The following is a 19936-nucleotide window of genomic DNA, read 5'->3' on the forward strand; positions in this document are numbered from 1 at the left end:
CTCTCGCGATTGCAAATGTGAAACTCGCGAGCACAAAAAGAGGAATTGCGTGCACACTGATCATAAAATCGCTCTCAAACTGTCTTTTTCACTCTCAAATGTTGTTTTTCTGCTCGATTTCATTGTTGTGCGCGCAGATGAACTTCCGGTATTCAGACGCCGGTTGTCAACAAGCAGATATCGTGGCTCTCTCTTTTACACTTGTTTTCTTCAAGATTAACCTCGTCTGACAGTGAACGATTTTAAATGTACAACACCAGCTACATTGACAAATACGAAGGTAAGTACGTTTGCAAGCATTTCCTTATAACCATGCAAGTAGGCTAGTTGTAAACTGGTTAGTGGTTGTTTTGCTAGACTAGACAAACACTACATCTAGCTTGACAGACCAGTATTGAGATTTATGTTTTAGTTAGCTTTGAAGCATACCATTACAATTTCATTTTGATGCATCTTCTCCTTGCAAATATCAGGTATATACTGTATATACTTTCACCAGTCTTGCTGTGTGTATTGGTGCATTGTCATCCTGATACAAGGCACCGCCTTGAACCATTGGATGCACATGGTCCTCCAGAATGGTTCGGTAGTCCTTGGCAGTGACGCGCCCATCTAGCACAAGTATTGGGCCAAGGGAATGCCATGATATGGCAGCCCAAACCATCACTGATCCACCCCCATGCTTCACTCTGGGCATGCAACAGTCTGGGTGGTACGCTTCTTTGGGGCTTCTCCACACCGTAACTCTCCCGGATGTGGGGAAAACAGTAAAGGTGGACTCATCAGAGAACAATACATGTTTCACATTGTCCACAGCCCAAGATTTACGCTCCTTGCACCATTGAAACCGACGTTTGGCATTGGCACGAGTGACCAAAGGTTTGGCTATAGCAACCCGGCCGTGTATATTGACCCTGTGGAGCTCCCGACGGACAGTTCTGGTGGAAACAGGAGAGTTGAGGTGCACATTTAATTCTGCCGTGATTTGGGCAGCCGTGGTTTTATGTTTTTTGGATACAATCCGGGTTAGCACCCGAACATCCCTTTCAGACAGCTTCCTCTTGCGTCCACAGTTAATCCTGTTGGATGTGGTTTGTCCTTCTTGGTGGTATGCTGACATTACCCTGGATACCGTGGCTCTTGATACATCACAAAGACTTGCTGTCTTGGTCACAGATGCGCCAGCAAGACGTGCACCAACAATTTGTCCTCTTTTGAACTCTGGTACTTTAAATTCCTAATAAAACATAAAACAAACTTAACATATCTGACTGAATATATTACCAATTTACCCTCAATCTTTTCATTAAGTGTAAAAAGTTTTGTTTGCCAATATATTACTGAGTTATCTTTTATTTATTATCAAATGTTATATGTCAGACCTTTAAATTTTCATGTCATTTAATTAATTTGATGTTACAGTATTAACATGTCTTTCTCCCAAAAACATTTTTGTAGTAAATGTGAGGATAAACTTTGATTTTTTTTATTTTTATGTTTCTTACGGCAGGTTATCAAGACATAATCATTACAGAATTTATCAGTGTCAAGCTGGCAGCAATAGGGTATCAAATATATATGCTGTTCAATTCAAAACCTTGTATCATGAGAGAAAAAAAATGACTTTCATTTAAAGTTAAATGTAAAAAGATTTTATTTCAAGTCTTTAACACCATTCAAGTGGTCTATTTATCATGAAATGAATGCTAAACAACTGCCAGATTCACAAAACATGAGAAACGGCAAAGGTGGAGATAAACTGTTTTACACACTCAATATGGACAAGTATTGAAACACCAGCTCATTTATTGTTTCTTCTGATATCGATCCATCCATCCATCTATCACTGATCAGCCATAACATTAAAACCACCTCCTTGTTTCTACACTCACTGTCCATTTTATCAGCTCAACTTACCATATAGAAGCACTTTGTAGTTCTACAATTACTGCCTGTAATCTGTTTCTTTGCATGCATTGTTAGCCCCCCTTTCACCCTGTTCTTAATAATCAGGACCACCACAGAGCAGGTATTATTTAGGTGGTGGATCATTCTCAGCACTGCAGTGACACTGACATGGTGGTGGTGTGTTAGTGTGTGTTGTGCTGGTATGAGTAAATAAGACGATAAATACAGCGCCCGGTGGGCAGCGTCCTGTGACCACTGATGAAGGTCTAGAAGATGACCAACTCAAACAGCAGCAATAGATAGCAATAGATAGCAGCAATAGGTGGACCAACTAGGTAGAAGTGTCTAATAAAGTGGACAGTAAGTGGACATGATATTAAAAAACTCCAGCAGCGCTGCTGTATCTGATCCACTCATACCAGCACAACACACACTAACACACCACCACCATGTCAGTGTCACTGCAGTGCTGAGAATGATCCACCACCTAAATAATACCTGCTCTGTGGGGGTCCTGATTATTAAGAACAGAAAGGAGGCTAACACAGTATAGAGAGAAACAGATGAACTACAGTCTGTAATTGTAGAACTGATCAAATAAAGAGTGTAGATATAAAAGATATGTTTACATAATAAAGAGGCTTTTGTTGGTTTTTATGCTTTTGTTTAACACAGAAATAGAGTATAAACTATAATATATATTTACAATATTTAAATGTACACGTTATTTAAAGGCGTGTTTAGCTTCATGCCTTGTCAAGTGGTCCAATCCGATAGTTCACATGCAGGCAAAACACAGTAAACAGAAATGGACATAGCGATCACCGTGTCGAACAACTTATGCTCTTTTACCCGTCGAATGCAGCGTTCAACAGGAACCCTGAGAATGTTCCGATCCACCTCGATCTTGTGTTTGAAAACGCAAACTCTACATATTCACCGCTATACGACATGTTGTGTTTAGAACTTTGCCGGGGGTTCTCACAAACCAGAAGCTAGACTGTCCGACTAAGGCTAAACGGAAACACGTCACAGAGCTTGCATGCATAGAGCCAATAACATTCGCTGATAGAGCCGGCCCTGACCCCGCCCCCAAACTGTCAAAACCACCCCTTTCAAAACTCGAGCGCAAAATCTTCTCTCGCGCAGAAAGAACAGCCGAGCGCAATTTGCTTTCGCGCGCGCGCACAACAATGAAATCGAGCAGAAAAACAACATTTGAGAGCGATTTTATGATCAGTGTGCACGCAATTCCTCTTTTTGTGCTCGCGAGTTTCACATTTGCACTCGCGAGAGGGATATTTACACACGCGAAATGTTCAAAGTTGCGCCCTCTAGTTTTGACATTGATGTGGGTGTCCCGTCCCAGAAAATAATTTGATTGAAAAGGATTTACACAAATCATACATACACAAAATAAAATAGAACTTGAAGTTTTTTACTAGAGTTATGTAAATGGAGGTATTCAGTCTGTAATAACATCTGTAGTGAGTTCTGGACATTTTTGTTGCAAACATACCAGGTTCCCATTACATATTAACACAGCAGTCTCAACTTGCAGGCTTCAACCTCAGGTGGGTAAACAGGTTACCGTTAGAACCACCTTGGGGTAAAACAACAGAAAGCATAGTTAAAATGTGAAATTATTTAGAGTAAAATGCCAGTTTTGCAGAGAGTAGCATGAGACTCCGGCACCTCTAATTATTACAGCATAACCAAAAGGGAGAGTTAGCAGGTAACACAGTCATGAAGGCTTTCACAGGATGTCGGCGCCCACCTCCCCCACCGTCATCAAACCTGAACTTGAACATTGAGACTGTGTCTGAATCCTGAACAGAGGCCGGAAGATTATTCCAAACTTGTGGAGCTATGTAAGAAAATGCTCTTTCACCAACTTTGATTTTTTTAATTCTAGGAACTACAAGTAACCCTGCACCTTATGAATGAAGTGAACGTGCTGGGTTGTAGTGCTCAATAAGTTCACTCGCTTTGTAGGTAAGTAAAAGTATTTTGTAATTAATGCGGAATTTAATTGGCAGCCGGTGTAGAGATGATATAACAGGAGTAATATGATTAACCATTTTGAACCAAATGGAGTTTGTTTATAGATCTACCAGAGCATCCAGTGAGAAGAGCATTACAATAATCTAACCGAGAAGTTATAAACGCATGGATCTGTATGTGAATACGGACTCTTTTAAGACTCTGATGGAGGCATAATTGATCATTCCGGTAGGCTGTTTATGAATGCTGCTGCAGTTGCAGATGCAATAATAGGCTTAGATTTAAAACAATGTGGTTGCTGTATATTATTAGATAGGGACACTTCATACATTAGGAGGGAATGATCAGAAATCAAGTCATTTTGTGGTAAAACAACCAAGTTGTCTATGTCAATACCATACCTAGCTAGTCTTGTAATTGTGGCCCACTTCCGGTGCAGCTCCTGCCAGCCGAGCCTGCCGCATCTGGTTCAGTGCCGGCAGCCCATGTCGGCTCTGACTCTTTTTGAATGACTGCCCAGTATCGGGCCAAATACACTGGCCCAAATCCGGATGCTAGATCTCCGCCGACTCTCCCATAAATGGGCCAGAATTGCCCCCAAAACACTGCGATACTATTTATTTCCCGTTTTCTTCTCCTTTCACATCCGCATAGATAAAATGATACATTTATGCTACAGATTAACTAGATTGTGCAGCAGAAAGTATTTTATTAAGATAATTGCAGCAAGCAGTATAATAATAATAATAATCAGAGTATTAAAAAATAATAATCAGAATATTATAAAAGTGAACCAAAATGACAACTATATGAATATTATATAAAAAATAACATATACACTGCCTGACCAAAAAAAAGGTCACACACACTAATATTTCGTTGGACTGCATTTAGCTTTGATTACGGCACGCATTTCTGTCCAGAGCTGCATTAATTTTTCCTCAAGATCTTGTATTGATGATGGAAGATTTGGACTACTGCACAAAGTCTTCTCCAGCACATCCCAAAGATTCTCAATGGGGTTCAGGTCTGGACGCCAATCCATGTGTGAAAATGATGTCTCATGCTCCCTGAAGCACTCTTTCACAATTTGAGCCCGATGAATCCTGGCATTGTCATCTTGGAATATACCCGTGCCATCAGGGAAAAAAAAATCCATTGATGGAATAAACTGGTCGTTCAGTATATTCAGGTAGTCAGCTGACCTCATTCTTTGGGCACATAACGTTGCTGAACCTAGACCTGACCGACTGCAGCGACCCCAGATCATAGCACTGCCCCCACAGGCTTGTACGGTAGGCACTAGGCATGATGGGTGCATCATTTCAGCCGCCTCTTTTCTTACCCTGATGCGCCCATCACTCTGGAACAGGGTAAATCTGGACTCATCAGACCACATGACTTTCTTCCATTGCTCCAGAGTCCAATCTTTATGCTCCCTAGCAAATTGAAGCCGTTTTTGCCGGTTAGCCTCACTGACGAGTGGTTTTCTTAAGGCTACACAGCTGTTTAGTCCCAATCCCTTGAGTTCCCTTCGTATTATGCATGTGGAAATGCTCTTACTTTCACTATTACACATATCCCTGAGTTCTGCTGAAGTTTTTCTACCATTTGATTTCACCAAACGTTTAAGTGATCACCGATCACCATCATTCAAGATTTTTTCCTTCCTGGAAGATGATGTTTCCCCACTGTCCTTCCACTTTTTAATAATGCGTTGGACAGTTCTTAACCCGATTTTAGTAGTTTCAGCAATCTCCTTAGATGTTTTCTCTGCTTGATGCCAATAATTTGACCCTTCTGAAACAGATGAACATCTTTTCCACGACCACAGGATGTGTCTTTGTAATTATCCAATGGGAGGCCTTACCTATTTGCTTAGTAAAATCTAGGTGGTTACCTTATTTTGGCCAGGCAGTGTAATTGCATATAAGAATAATAATTATAAAAGTGAACAATATTGTAAATATAAATACTATACTCCACATACACAATACTACTAAACATACTACTACTACTACATCTACTACATCTACTAATACATCCTATATACATACCATAAATATTTATCACACACACACACACACTCACACACACACACACACATATATATATATATATATATATATATACAGTTCTTCACATTTCTTTTGGTCTTGCTTTTTCCAGTCTTTTTTTTCTGCCACCATCTTTTCATATAACTTATCATCTTTTTCAATTTCCTCATCGACTGCTTTGCTGCAGAATGAATTTTGTCTCACTGCACCTGCAGAAGTATAGGGGTTGGGATAGGGATTAACAGACTGAAAGCCTATTATTCAGTTTTAGTAAATCTGCTAGTTTATTGCAGTAAATAACCTGAAATAGAAAATCTGTGCAATTTAGATTCTGTATTTTTTGTTTATTCATTTAGCTATTTAGAGACAGGACATTCTGTTTATGTTGTTCTGTACATCTAATAACCCGATCTACCAGATGGAACACCATTTATTTCAGCTCAGTGTCTGTCTAATTCACATTCATGTCTGAGTTTATTAACATGGTGCATGGTGCTGATCTTTTGCAGGCCAACGATTAGCAAATTTCTACTTGCTGTCCATGTTTACTGCAATGTCAGAGAGAAAACTCAAGTATTACAAGTATACTAACAAGTATTTTAGTAAAACAAGTATTTTTAGTAGTGAGAAAGAAAACGTTTCCCGTAATAGAAATAATATAAAGAAGTACAGACACTTCAGTTAAGTTAATTGTCATCTACAATTAACTTTTAAAATAACGTTCTATAAAAAGTTTTTGGACAAGTAATTGTGTTCCAGTTATTCAGTCACACAAAGAGAACAGTTGCAAAAGTCACTGAAAAGACTGCCACGGTCTTTTACAAATGTAACTAAATACAATACCAAATAATACACCAATCAGCCACAACATTAAAACCACCTCCTTGTATGTATACTCTTTTTCTATCAGCTCCACTAACCATATAGGTGCACTTTGTAGTTCTACAGTTACACTGTCGTCCATCAGTTCCTCTGCATACTTTGTTAGCTCCCTTTTACCTTATTCTTCAATGGTCAGGACCTCCACAGGACCACCTCAGAGCAAGTATTATGGGTGATGGATGATTCTCAGCACTGCAGTGACACTGACGTGGTGGTGGTGTGTTAGTGTGTGTTGCGCTGGTTTAAAAGGATCACACACAGCAGTGTTGCTGGACTTTTTAAACAATGAGTCCACTTACTGTCCACTCCATTATTATACACACCTGCTTTTTTGGTCCACCTTGTGGATGTACAGTCAGAGATGGTAGGTCGTCTGTTGCTTATTATTTTATTACTATTATTATTATTGTTATTATTATTGTTGTTTTGTTGTTGTTATTATTATTATTGTTGTTGTTCTTTGCAGTAAGGCAATCACACTATTGTTATCCGTTAGTCATATTATTATTATTATTATTATTTTTTGTCCGTTTAACTTGCCCCGCAGTTTTTGAGATATCTACCCCGTTCCAACGCCAAATCGTCCGGCCCATTTGTGTGACGCATGATTGTATACAGCTTTTGGATCCACCTGCCCGTTCGCCTGCCACGCCCGTTTTTCCAAATAAAATTTCCCATAGACTTCCATTAATTTACGAAACATTTTGAGATATCGACGCCGTTCCAACTCTAAATCGTCTGGCCCGTTAACGACACCACTTCTTGAAGAAAGCTTTAGGATCCGTCCGCCCGTTCGCCCGCCACACCCGTTTTTTACCGTTTTTGGCCAAATTGTCTGGCTTTTTTTTCTACAATTTTCGAGATATCGACACCGTTCCAACTCTAAATCGTCCGGCCCGTGAATGACAACAATGCTTGTTTACAGCTTTTGGATCCACCCTCCCATTCGCCCGCCACGCCCGTTTTTTTGTCCCATTCACTTCCATTAATTTATTAGTCCCTGCCACGCCCGTTTTTTTATATTTTGAGATATCAACGCCGTTCCAACTCTAAATTGTTTAGCCCACTGATGACACCCCGACTTGGATACAGCATGGGGATACGCAGCCCCGCCCACCTGCCACGCCCATTTAAAAAAATATTTTGAGATATCGACACCGTTCCAACTGTAAATCGTCCGGCCCATTGATGACACTGGGACATGGATGCAATTTTTGGATAGGCACACCTGCCCGCCTGCCACGCCCGTTTTTTCAATTTCGAGATATTGACGCCGTTCCAACTCTAAATCATTCGGCCCACTGATGACACCGGGACATGGATCCAATTTTTGGATAGGCACACCCGCCCGCCACGCCCGTTTTTTTACATTTCAAGATATCGACGCCGTTTCAACTCTAATTCTTCCGGGCCACTGATGACACTGGGACATGGATGTAATTTTTGGATAGGCACACCCGGCCGCCTGCCAAGCCCGTTTTTGACAATTACATTTACATTTTCAGCATTTAGCAGACGCTTTTATCCAAGATTCCAGATATCATTTCCAGATATCGACGCCGTTCCGACTCTGAATCGTCCGGCCCGTTGATGCCGCTCTAGACTTACATACAGCGTTTGAATACGCCGCAATCACACTCGCATTTTCTCCAGAAATGCAATCTCTAGTTGTTTACGTTAACGTTATCCACAGTATTCAATGAGCTTCAATTATTTTGCAGTTGTTGTCTAATGCTAGAAACTGTTAGCCTTTTAGCTAACGTTACCTGAAGTGTTTCAGTTCAGACTACCAGTTAACCTGAAACTCACTAGATAACATTACCTAACAGTTTCCATTTCCAAATTGCTCTCTATCTTAATCCAAAACTCATAATTGACTTTCTGCTTACTTTTTGCTAGGTAAAAAGTTATTAAGATTAAATGTTCATTTACCTCACACGAACGAACAATTAGTCCTCTTTTTCAACGACTCGCATCGCACTGTTGCTATGGTGACGCTCGTTCTGCCGGCGCACGCCGCTGGAATCAGAGACTGGACGCTGGGTAACAGCTGGACAACCAGCGTCGGCGTGCACGCTTTTCTACGAGCACCAGCCAAACCCAGCTGTGGTAAAAACTGGGCCGGATCTGGCTACATCGATTCTGGCCAATTCTGTCACTCGGCCGACTGTGCCGATAGAAAAGTGGGAACTGGGCCAGATGATTGTGCTAGCTGGGTAAGTTAATATTAAGCTTAAGGTATGTTTACAGTGGTGAGTGGGTCCTGTTACATTTTGGGCAATACCTACAGATTCTAAAATAGAATCAAACGCAGTTTTAAGTGGATTATGATTATTTTCATAATGAATATAAAAGTATCCAACAATTCAAGTATTTTCAGTTGATAAGAGTTATCTGTGATCATTTCATTTACAATTACATTTTTACACTCAGGCTATCTAATGTTTAGTAGTCCTAACTTTAATATAACTGTAACATTTAGATTAATTTTAATGAAGTTATAAGAACATGCTTTTTGATCATGTTTTCGCTTGCAACTGACACGATGATCAGACACAGTCTCAATAGTTTCGGACCTAAAGACCTAAAGATTACAGGTGACGTCCGATGGCAACCCGCAGACTGTCGTTTTAGCCTGCTTTTTGTGCTTTAAGCAAAGTTCTGCAGTGTTTTAGTACATTCCTATTACTTTTTAAAAGTGACATTACACATTTAAAGCGTCAGAAAAGCTCAAAGATGACTTTAGAAACAGTTCTATTTTGTATAGATTGTACTTGTTATTTTCTTCTTTTTATTTAAAGTTAAAGTTTGGGACGATGCTGTTGAATTTGTGGAAGAATTGGGACTAAATGTGGTGGTATCTAGTACACTGGGTGAGGAAGTACAGCTCTGTCTCTACTGTACTGACAGTGCAGTGCTGGCACAGCCTCTCCTCTCGGGGCAGCCAGGGCTGTGTGTGTCGCCCTTCTCCACAGCCAGGTTGTGTGCACCCACTTTGTACCTCGTCAAGGCGTTTCTCAATTTAGGATCAGACACCATGCTCAGATAATCTGCTCCACTGTAGTGGAAGAAGTTTGGGGCCAAATAATTGCATTTTGCATTGCATTGCACTGCATTTTACTTTGGACTTTAGTTTCAGTTTACCTATAACACAGATACTTTGTTCTAAATGTTTGTATAATGTGGTTCATTCTAACTGGGTTTGCAAATTTCTCCTCTTCCTCAGTCTTTATTGTGTTAGTGTGTGTTAGTGGTGAGCCGGTGTTTTTGTCTAGTGTGTAGGCTAGTGTGTAGGTGTGTGTAAGTGGTGTGTCAGTGTGGGTTAATAGCATGACAGTGCAGTGACTTAGGACCAGTTGAATGGGGGGACTGGTGTATTTGCTCAGCTCGTGGTGTAAGATTGTGGGTCTCTCTCTTTTAGATGTTTCCCAAAAATGTATTGATCTTTTTTGTATGTTTATTGTAAGTGGAAATCAGTGGAAATCTGCCCTGTGCGCATTGTTTGTTTTGTCTATGCAATTTTCAAAAACTTCTGTGTCTCTCTCTAATGGTTTTTTGTCCCCAATGTGGAATTAGTGATGTGTTGATGTAGATGAGAGCAGAAAACGTTGCTTTACAGAGCCAAGTAGAGGCAAAAGTACATCAGTTGCTAAGTTTGCCAGTTCAGGGTACTGCTCAGGATACTCTGCTTTGACTGACAGCCAAAACAGTTGATGTAGATTGCTTATCGGAATGGATGACCTTGCTAGTGGAGTCCTCGGCTGAAACAATGCAGTCATTTAGTATGGCCGAGGTTGCATGCATACTGCACATTTGCATACTGAAAGAGCTTACTGCTTTACCAGCTGCCTTCTTTTGTGTATTTAGGTTTTTAAGTAGATTTTTAACTGTCTTTCAGGATCTGAATAATTTTTCTCTGAGCTGCCTGATTCACTCCTTCTTTACTGTGAGTGTTTTCAGTGTCCAGAAAGTTGTCTAAGCTTGTTTGGATTTCTACGCTGCTGACTGTTTTTTTTTAACACTTCTGCGCTGTTGGGATGTTGTACAGCTTACTGGACCGTGTGTGTGTGGTGGGGTTAGTTTCCATCTTTTTGATCACAGTTGTGATCAGGGGTTAGAGTTTTAACAGTAAATGCTGTTAAATGCTGAGAGAGAAAAGGTCTAAATCATGTAGTCTACTGTGCTATTACAAAGAGCTGAGCAGAATGTGTACCTCCTCGTAGTCCCCTCGTGTTTTGCCAGTGACGATGTAGAGACCTGGACTTTGACATAGCTGCAGGAGGTCTTTGCCATTTTCGTTAATAACATGGTCAAGAATTTTGTTGTTATTGATGAATTTGTATGTGTTTATGGTATCAGGTTGTGTTCCTGTTCTGGCATTCTGGTCTCCACAGACAAGCGCATTTCCCTTGGCCTGAAAATGCCAGGTTTCTCTCTCTTGCTCTGAGAACATGTCTTCAGAGTAGTGCAGAGACTCTGATGAAGGAATGTAAATGGCACAGAGGGGTTGATCCTTCTGTGATGACAGTATAGCTTTATTGATTTGTATTGTGTATATTGTCTCGTGTTTACAATTAGATAATACATGTATATACTGTACATATGTACATACTTTGTCTGATCTCACCCAACTTATTGTGTTGTGGTGGTCCTCTGAGAGCCTCAGCATAGCTGTGTTGTATTTGTGAGGTCTGGATGAGGCGTTGAGGTGTTGCTGCTAAAGTTTGCTGTAATTGGTGGTTTGGTGGGGTTGGCAGTATTGGAGGGCTATGAGGGGCTGGTCTGCCTGGTGCTGGTCTGGTTAGGTGGGACTATTGTGCAGGTTGTTTGTTGGGTTTGTGGGATTGATGGGTGTGTTAGCATGTTGGAGGTCTTCTGATGGGTTTGTTGTGACTGTGATATTGTCACTGTCCTGATGTGTGTGTGGGTGTTTTTATACCCAGTGCTGCATCTTTTAGGTGCTGCAAATTCCCTGATACTGTGTTTATTCAGGTGCACATGGTTGTACAGGTGATGGAGCGAGATGTTGGTATGGTGGGCTAGGTGTTTATTTTAGATAGGAGCACATCTTTTAGTAATGTCAGTATTGACTCTTGTTATGGTGTCTGGACGGAAATCTCTGTGTGCATTCTTTTGCATTCAGAAAGGTCTCAGCAGCTCTTTTTTTGCAGCTCTTCACACCATAGCTGGATGGATTATGCCTGTATGGATAATTATACACCTGGGTTCACCTAGAGTATTATTTAAAAAAAAAATTGTGTATGTCACACAGAGACGTCTGTTGGTGGTGTCCAAGGGTGCAGGAGACCTTTTGGAGCCTTGTTGTTAGTGTTTGTATGACGATATCTCTCTTGTGTATCTCCTGTTTGGGGTTTGACTGTTCGGCTTTAAAGCTTGACCGTTCTTTTTCCGTTTTCTCTATGTAATATGCAAGTTGTTTTTCTGTCTTTTAAGTTTTTGATGTCCCTTCTTAGTTCCTGTATCATCCTTTCAAGTTGCCTGATTTGGTCTCTGAGCGGTTCTGTTGTATTATGGGTGGAGAACTGTTTTTTTTTAACTAGGTTATCTCTGCTTCTAACTGGACTAGACGGTCTTTGATTTGGGTGACAGTGGTGTGGAGGTGTGGGCTGAGTGGAGGTGTCATACATGACTTTGAACCTAGCTCTATTTCTATGTAGTTCAGATAGTTGTTTTTAGTGTAGAAGATCAGATTTGTGGTGTTCTTCCCATTAATCAGCCTGCAGTCCTTCAACAGAGTTTCTGAGTTTTCTTTCAGGATTTTTAGTTTGTATTCCTGTCTGTCATTCTTAGAAGTAATCTTCTCAGGGTAATTAATGGATCGTGGGTTTGAATGGCTTCACTGTTTCTACTTTACCAGTCATTTCAAGCAATGTATCAATATTTTTAATGATGTTGGTAAATTAATAGATTCTCCTTCAGTTATCAAACAAATAGCAAATTAGCAATGTTAGTTCTTGTCAGGCTAATGATAACTGCTTTCTGTTCAAATATTTAAAATTAAAGTTAATAGTAAATAAGCAGTTTGATGCTGTGGAATCAGCATGTTAACAAACAATACATATCCTACAGAACATACAGATACAGCACATGACAGCACAACGTGGATCAGGCTACAAAGTTATTCTTTGTTCTACTGAAAAAGGCTAATGATGATGTCCATGGACAACCGACTACAACCAACTACTGTGCTTGCCGTGATGAGAACTGACTCCCAACTCCATGCGGCCCGGCGGGATTTGAGACCGGACGGGATACTCTCTCAGGACTGGGGCGGTTGCGCCCTCTGCTGGCTGGTTGGTGGCGCCTGCATGGAGACAGGAGGGGGTGCGGTGGAGTGTGTGATCCTCCGTGCACGGTGCTCTGCCGAGCTGCACTCGTCAAGTGTGGGTGATAAGACGGTCGATTGGCTGTGCACGTGTCAGAGGAGGCGTGGAACGGCCGCGTCAGCCCTGACCAGGAGCAGGGACCGGCTTTAGTGAGAGGATGATTGATGGGATGAAATTGGACGCACTAAATTATCTAAAAAAAAAACAACAACAAAAAAACACAGGAACAGATTCCTGTTTTTAACATTATTTTAATCTTACCAAACATTAAGCCTATTCAAGAGATAGCTGTGTATGAAGACTCTTGTAATTCAGAACAAATAAAGGCATATCAAACTCGAGTGCGTTCCCTGTGTGGGATTCACAGAGTTCTTCCTCGCCTGATGTATGTCTATAGAAGGGACGTCTGTGTAGTGACTTTAGGCTGCACCTAACACTTAACAACAATTAAAAATTAAAAATGGAAATATCTTATTCACAAAGTATTCAACCTCTTTGCTCATTACTTTGTTGAAGGCCATTTGGCAGGTCCTCTTTGATAAATCTCTAAAAGCTTTGCACACATGGACTTTCGTAGTTTATCCCAGTTCTGTTAACAGAGCCTCTAAGACTTGAACATACTGGATGGATGACTGGTGTCTTTATATCCCTCCACAGACGTACAATGACCTTTGGCTTTGCCACTCACAGTAATTTGCTATCTCTGATTGATACCCACCGATTTCGCAAGATGTTAACACTTTTTTTAACGATTAGATGGCAGAACCAGCTAAACTTCAAGATAGTTGCCAAACTCCACCGCTCAGTCAAATGTAAACAGATTGTCTATATTTTGGAAGGAAGGAATGATGAAGGAAGGACTGATGGGTGAAGGAATTATACATTTAAAAAAAATAATCTACTCTATGGCTAAAATTTCACCTACACCAATATGGATCACTTCGTGCCATGGGAAACTGAACTTTACCAAAAAGAAAATTAAAGTATTGATTTGAACTTTGATTTAGACTAGTCAAACAAAAAAAAAAAAAAGGTGATAAAATGCTCAAAAGAAAAGTAAAACCTATTATTTTGATGTGGGTACAAAAAGGATCTCACTTTACATTTTCGACATTTAGCAGACGCTTTTATTCAAAGCGACTTACAGTACACTGTCTAAGCAGCTGAGGATTAAGGGCCTTGCTCAAGGGCCCAACAGTGGCAACCTGGCTGTGGTGAGACTTGAACCAACAACCATCTGATTACTGGACCAGTACCTACTCAATGAATAAATCAATGAATGACGACACACATTTGCTACATTTCACTTTATTTCAAGCCTGTGCACAATCAAATGCATTTAGATAAAATAATACAAATCCATTAATTTTTAAACATCACCTTGTAAAAAGTCCATTAATTAATAAAAAAAACCCAAAACATATATATATAATCATTTGGGCTATAATCATTTGCAAATTGTCTATTAAAATGATCAGAGATGCAACACTAAAATGCTCATATCAATTCAATTCATAGGTAGGAAAGCAAAGCTATGTAATATGTCTAGTCAAAAGACATCTGTATTTTAAAAAGGTACCAATGAGAATACTTCAATAAAAATGTACTCTTCTCCCTTGTGTAAGAGTTACAAAGGAATACCAGCTACAATCTCAGACTCAATGCCACAGTGGTCCACACCTCGCAGGATCTTGAAAAAACCTGAAAGAGTAACACAAATAGCAATGAAATCTATCACCTTTACTAAGTACTAAATCAATAAATTAAGGCAGTCATTCATTAGCAATTGCAAGGAAGAGTCATTTCTTAGAGAGGATGGAAAAAATACAAACCCCTTTCCAAAGAAGTTGGGGCATTGTGTAAAATGCAGTAAAAATGATTTGTTAATTCTCTTGATTATTTAACTGACAAAAGTAAAAAGAAAAGATTGCCAGTGCCTTGCCAGCTTCACTGTACTTTGTAAGTATAAACATTTATAACTTGCCTGAAACACACAGCAAAAAAGTTCAGACAAAGGCAAGGTTTTTAGAATTTTCAAGCTACAGCATTCCACAATAACCTCCTGAGACCCATAGGGGGAAAAAAAAGCTTTTTAAATTGTATTTTCTTTACATAAATTAAGTGTTGGGGTGGTGAAAAACACATTGCAAAGAAAAAAATTTTTAAATGTATTTTTAATCAAAATTTACAACACGTCCACTGTAGTGGACAACAGGACTTACAGTGGGGCAAAAAAGTATTTAGTCAGCCACTGATTGTGCAAGTTCTCCTACTTAGAAAGATGAGGGAGGTTTGTAATTTTCATCATAGGTACACTTCAACTATGAGAGACAAAATGAGAAAAAAAAATCCAGGAAATCACATTGTAGGATTTTTAAAGAATTTATTTGTAAATTATGGTGGGAAATAAGTATTTGGTCAATAACAAAAGTACAACTCAATACTTTGTAACATAACCTTTGTTGGCAATGACAGAGGTCAAACGTTTCCTGTAAGTCTTCACCAGGTTTGCACACACTGTAGCTGGTATTTTGGCCCATTCCTCCATGCAGATCTCCTCTAGAGCAGTGATGTTTTGGGGCTGTCTCTGGGCAACACGGACTTTCAACTCCCTCCACAAATTTTCTATGGGGTTGAGGTCTGGAGACTGGCTAGGCCACTCCAGGACCTTGAAATGCTTTTTACGGAGCCACTCCTTCGTTGCCCGAGCGGTGTGTTTGGGATCATTGTCATGCTGGAAGACCCAGCCACGTTCCATCTTCAACACTCTCACTGATGGAAGGAGGTTTTGGCTTAAAATCTCACGATACATGGCCCCGTTCATTCTTCCCTTAACACGGATCAGTCGTCCTGTCCCCTTTGCAGAAAAACAGCCACAAAGCATGATGTTTCCACCCCCATGCTTCACAGTAGGTATGGTGTTCTTGGGATGCAACTCAGCATTCTTCTTCCTCCAAACATGAGTTTTTACCAAAAAATTCCATTTTGATTTTATCTGACCACATGATATTCTCCCAATCCTCTTTTGGATCATCCATATAATCTCTGGCAAACTTCAGACGGGCCTGGACATATACTGGCTTAAGCAGGGGGACACGCCTGACACCGAGTCCCTCTCGGCGTAGTGTGTTACTGATGGTAGCCTTTGTTAATTTGGTCCCTTCTCTCTGCAGGTCATTCATCAGGTCCCTCCGTGTAGTTCTGGGATCTTGCGTGGGGCCCCAGATCGAGGGAGATTATCAATGGTCTTGTATGTCTTCCATTTTCTTACAATTGCTCCCACAGTTGATTTATTCACACCAACCTGCTTGCCTATTGTAGATTCACTCTTCCCAGCCTGGTGCAGGTCTACAATTTTCTTCCTGGTGTCCTTCGACAGCTCTTTGCTCTTGGTCATGGTTGAGTTTGGAGTCTGACTGTTTGAGGCTGTGGACAGGTGTCTTTTATACAGATAACGAGGTCAAACAGGTGCCATTAATACAGGTAATGAGCGGAGGACAGAAGAGCTTCTTAAAGAAAAAGTTACAGGTCTGTGAGAGCCAGAAATCTTGCTTGTTTGTGGGTGACCAAATACTTATTTTCCACCATAATTTACAAATAAATTCTTTAAAAATCCAACAATGTGATCTCCTGGATTTTTTTTTTTCATTTTGTCTCTCATAGTTGAAATGTACCTATGATGAAAATTACAGACCTCTCTCATCTTTCTAAGTAGGAGAACTTGCACAATCAGTGGCTGACTAAATACTTTTTGGCCCCACTGTAATTGTTCTCAAATGTGAAACAGCTGAGTATGTTCATGGAAATATACACTGGAATAATCCAGTAAAAAAAAAAAAAAAACCCACCTCAAACAAAACAAATGAAATACAAAAGAATGACACATTTACAACATTTCTCCTAAACTGCAGGTTTTGGGAGATTTTCTTTGCAGGCCGTTGCATCATCTGGCTGTCCTGTCTGTATTTAATCCATGAGTTGGTGATGGCCAAATCAGTGATTTGAAGCATGATATGACCAGTCCACTTATTGGTGCAACTGGGCATTCTGTGTCAACACCCCCCATGTTACTGTTACACTTTGCTACCACTTAATAACTTGGTCAAAAAAGAAAACAAGCAAGCCCAAGTCCCATCTGGAACAGGTATCCTGGGGATCAATTCCATGAGCGGTAGATACCATGACAACAAACTTGTTGTCCATCGACTTGGTGAATGCTGTTGGATGTGGTTTGCCAGGAACGTACTGGCAAACTGGGCACCAACCTGTGAAGGGAACTATTTGTTCGTAATTGCAGACCTATGCTGGCCTAGGTAGGCTGAGGCAACCTTGGAGCACTCTCTTCAAGAATGGTTTTGTAATATAATAGGGACTCTTGTTTTGGCAGCCAAGTACATTTTTATTCTTGGATACCCAAGGCATGCCATGTACTCTGAGATTCCTAAAAAAATCTTGCTCTCTTCTTGTGTTGTGTTCAAGCTACTGCATCTGCGCTGCACCTTGGTCCACCTCATCTGGATCTTCCTCATCTAAGCCATCTGAGCTTTCACCTACTCCTGTCTTATGCTCTCTCACTGGCTTCTCAACCTCTGAAAGATCTATTTTCGAATATCCCTCAGTGATTCTGTTAAGAATATTCTCTGCCTGTCATTGAGCTGTCTACTAAAAAGTCCTGATGTCTACTACAGTGTACTTATGAAAATAAGCTCAGTTCTGAAAACTCACTCAAATATACCTGAGATGTTTACTTACTTGAAACAATTAAAATAACAGTCGAAAAACTTTTAAAGTATAACAATAATGTTTATTTTTCTTTTTTTCCATAGGAATGTGCTTGCTGTGATGGTGGTCATTTTAATAAAGACAGCAAAAAGAAGCTAGAAAGACACATCCCCCCTCATGTGATGTCATTTTAAAGCCCCTGTTGTCCACTTTAAGAATCAACAGAACTAAATATACATGTATAGTATGAGAGATATTAGCAAAAACATAATATCCACTACAGTGGACAAAAATGAATTGCTGGGTCTCAGGAGGGTAAGCAGGTGAACTGGTAACAAGGGGGAAATAAAAGGTAAAAAAATAAAAGTCTTTACAAGCAATGATGGGTCATGGCTTGCCATTTTGTGAGCTTGATGAGTGGAAATTATCTCATCAAGTTTGCTGAGATAATCAAGCTATCAGTTAAAAAAAAGATTTCTCAATGCAAGGTGCAAGTGAAACAGGTGATGCTAGCGGGAACATGCTGTAATCGGCCACACCCGTGAAACTGGTTAGGCCTAGACAGGGGAGGCCTAGAATACAAAATTTTCCTCTATGCGGATGATGTGGTGCTGTTCATTTCTGATCCAGCTAGACCTTACCATAGTGCCTTACCATTGGATGCAGTGGAATTTCAGTTGTCATGCCATAATTTTAAATACTTAGGACTCACCCTATCCTGTAAATATTCAGATCTAATGAGAATTTTATTCAGATATTGGACAAGACTAAAAATGCTCTCTCCAGATGGGACTCACTCCAGTTATCATTAGTAGGCTGAGTAAATTCTATAAAAAATAAATGTCTAACCCAAAATTTCATATTTATTTCAGAATATTCCATTTTCTACCCAAATCGTCCAGAAACTTGGACCAATATTTCTCCATAATCATTTGGAACAAAAATGATTATGATTATAAAAATTCATAAATCAATCCTGCAGAAACCCAGACTAATAGGGGGCCTTACATTACCAAACTTTCAACTCTACTTCTGGGCATCTAATACACAACATGTGCTTTACTGGCGTGAGGGCCATTATGGGCTCAGTGAATGGGTCCCAGCATGGGTAGCAATGGAAAGTGGTTCCTGTAGACCCATCTCCCTCATGGCCCTGCTTTCTTTACCTAGCCCCCTGGTGAGAGGCCATGTTAAGGGTAACATGGCAGTCAAGGCTATGCAACATATTTGGCATTAATTAAGAGTTCATTTTGGCATACAGGTGCCCTCTCTGTTAATCCCAGTTAACAGTAACCCACCGTTTCCACCATCTCTTTTAGATTCAGCCTTTTATAGTTGGCATAGAGTTATTAAAAGCATTCAAGAGGCATTAAAATCATTCAAGATTATATAAAGATTGAATATTCACTACCTTTTCCCAGCTGAAAACTTACTCTTCTTAAATCTTACCTGTTTTGTTATCTACAAATTGGAAGTTACGTTTAAAAAAAGTGTTTCCACAGTTCCCCTATCTTCCTCCTAAAACAATGTTAGACTTTATCCTTGAAATTCAAACAGCTGGAAAGGGCATTATTGCTAGATTTTACTCTATGATCCTGGCCAATATCTTTACCTCTCTGCTATTTGTGAGGCACCAAAGAGAAACTGACATGCAACATTAATCTTGATGACAAAGACTGAGATAAAATTCTTCACAGGATCTACTCTTCAGTTTGTGATAGACACAGTCTAATCCAGCCTAAACTAGTTCAGTGAACTGGACCAAAACTAAACTAGCCAAAATTCACCCAGAGGCAATGCCATCATGCCCCTGCTACGCTAATTCACATGTTCACATAAGATAGCCACATGAGCTTGAGAAACCAGTGTCACTTAAGACAGTCGCCACTGCACGTAACCTAAAACTCGATCATGCACAAAAAAACCCATAAATAAATTCTGTTTAGAAATCCCATGAGTTCTCAGCTTATTTGGGAGAAAAACGAACATCAAGTTCTCTGTGCCAAAGATGAAAAT

General features: G+C 40.1%; 1 protein-coding gene and 1 long non-coding RNA gene across 3 annotated transcripts in view; one reads left to right on the top strand and one right to left on the bottom strand.

The window, feature by feature from the left end:
- Window positions 1-143: 143 nt before the first annotated feature.
- Window positions 144-18291, top strand: LOC134325067 (uncharacterized). Of its 2 annotated transcripts, none has more exons than XR_010014253.1 (3): window positions 144-280; window positions 3824-3903; window positions 18025-18291. It is a non-coding gene; the product is annotated as an uncharacterized LOC134325067 (long non-coding RNA). The 2 variants fall into 2 exon arrangements; XR_010014254.1 differs by lacking the exon at window positions 144-280 and adding an exon at window positions 3437-3482.
- ctsba (cathepsin Ba) overlaps window positions 14499-19936 on the bottom strand; it is an 81246-nt gene continuing 75808 nt past the window's right edge. The window contains exon 10 of the mRNA XM_063007091.1: window positions 14499-14899. Within this exon, the coding sequence (XP_062863161.1) occupies window positions 14826-14899 (74 nt within the window). The 3' untranslated portion in view covers window positions 14499-14825. The remainder of the gene's footprint in view (window positions 14900-19936) is intronic.

Source organism: Trichomycterus rosablanca, chromosome 13 (assembly GCF_030014385.1).
Source record: "Trichomycterus rosablanca isolate fTriRos1 chromosome 13, fTriRos1.hap1, whole genome shotgun sequence".
Classification (NCBI taxonomy): domain Eukaryota; kingdom Metazoa; phylum Chordata; class Actinopteri; order Siluriformes; family Trichomycteridae; genus Trichomycterus; species Trichomycterus rosablanca.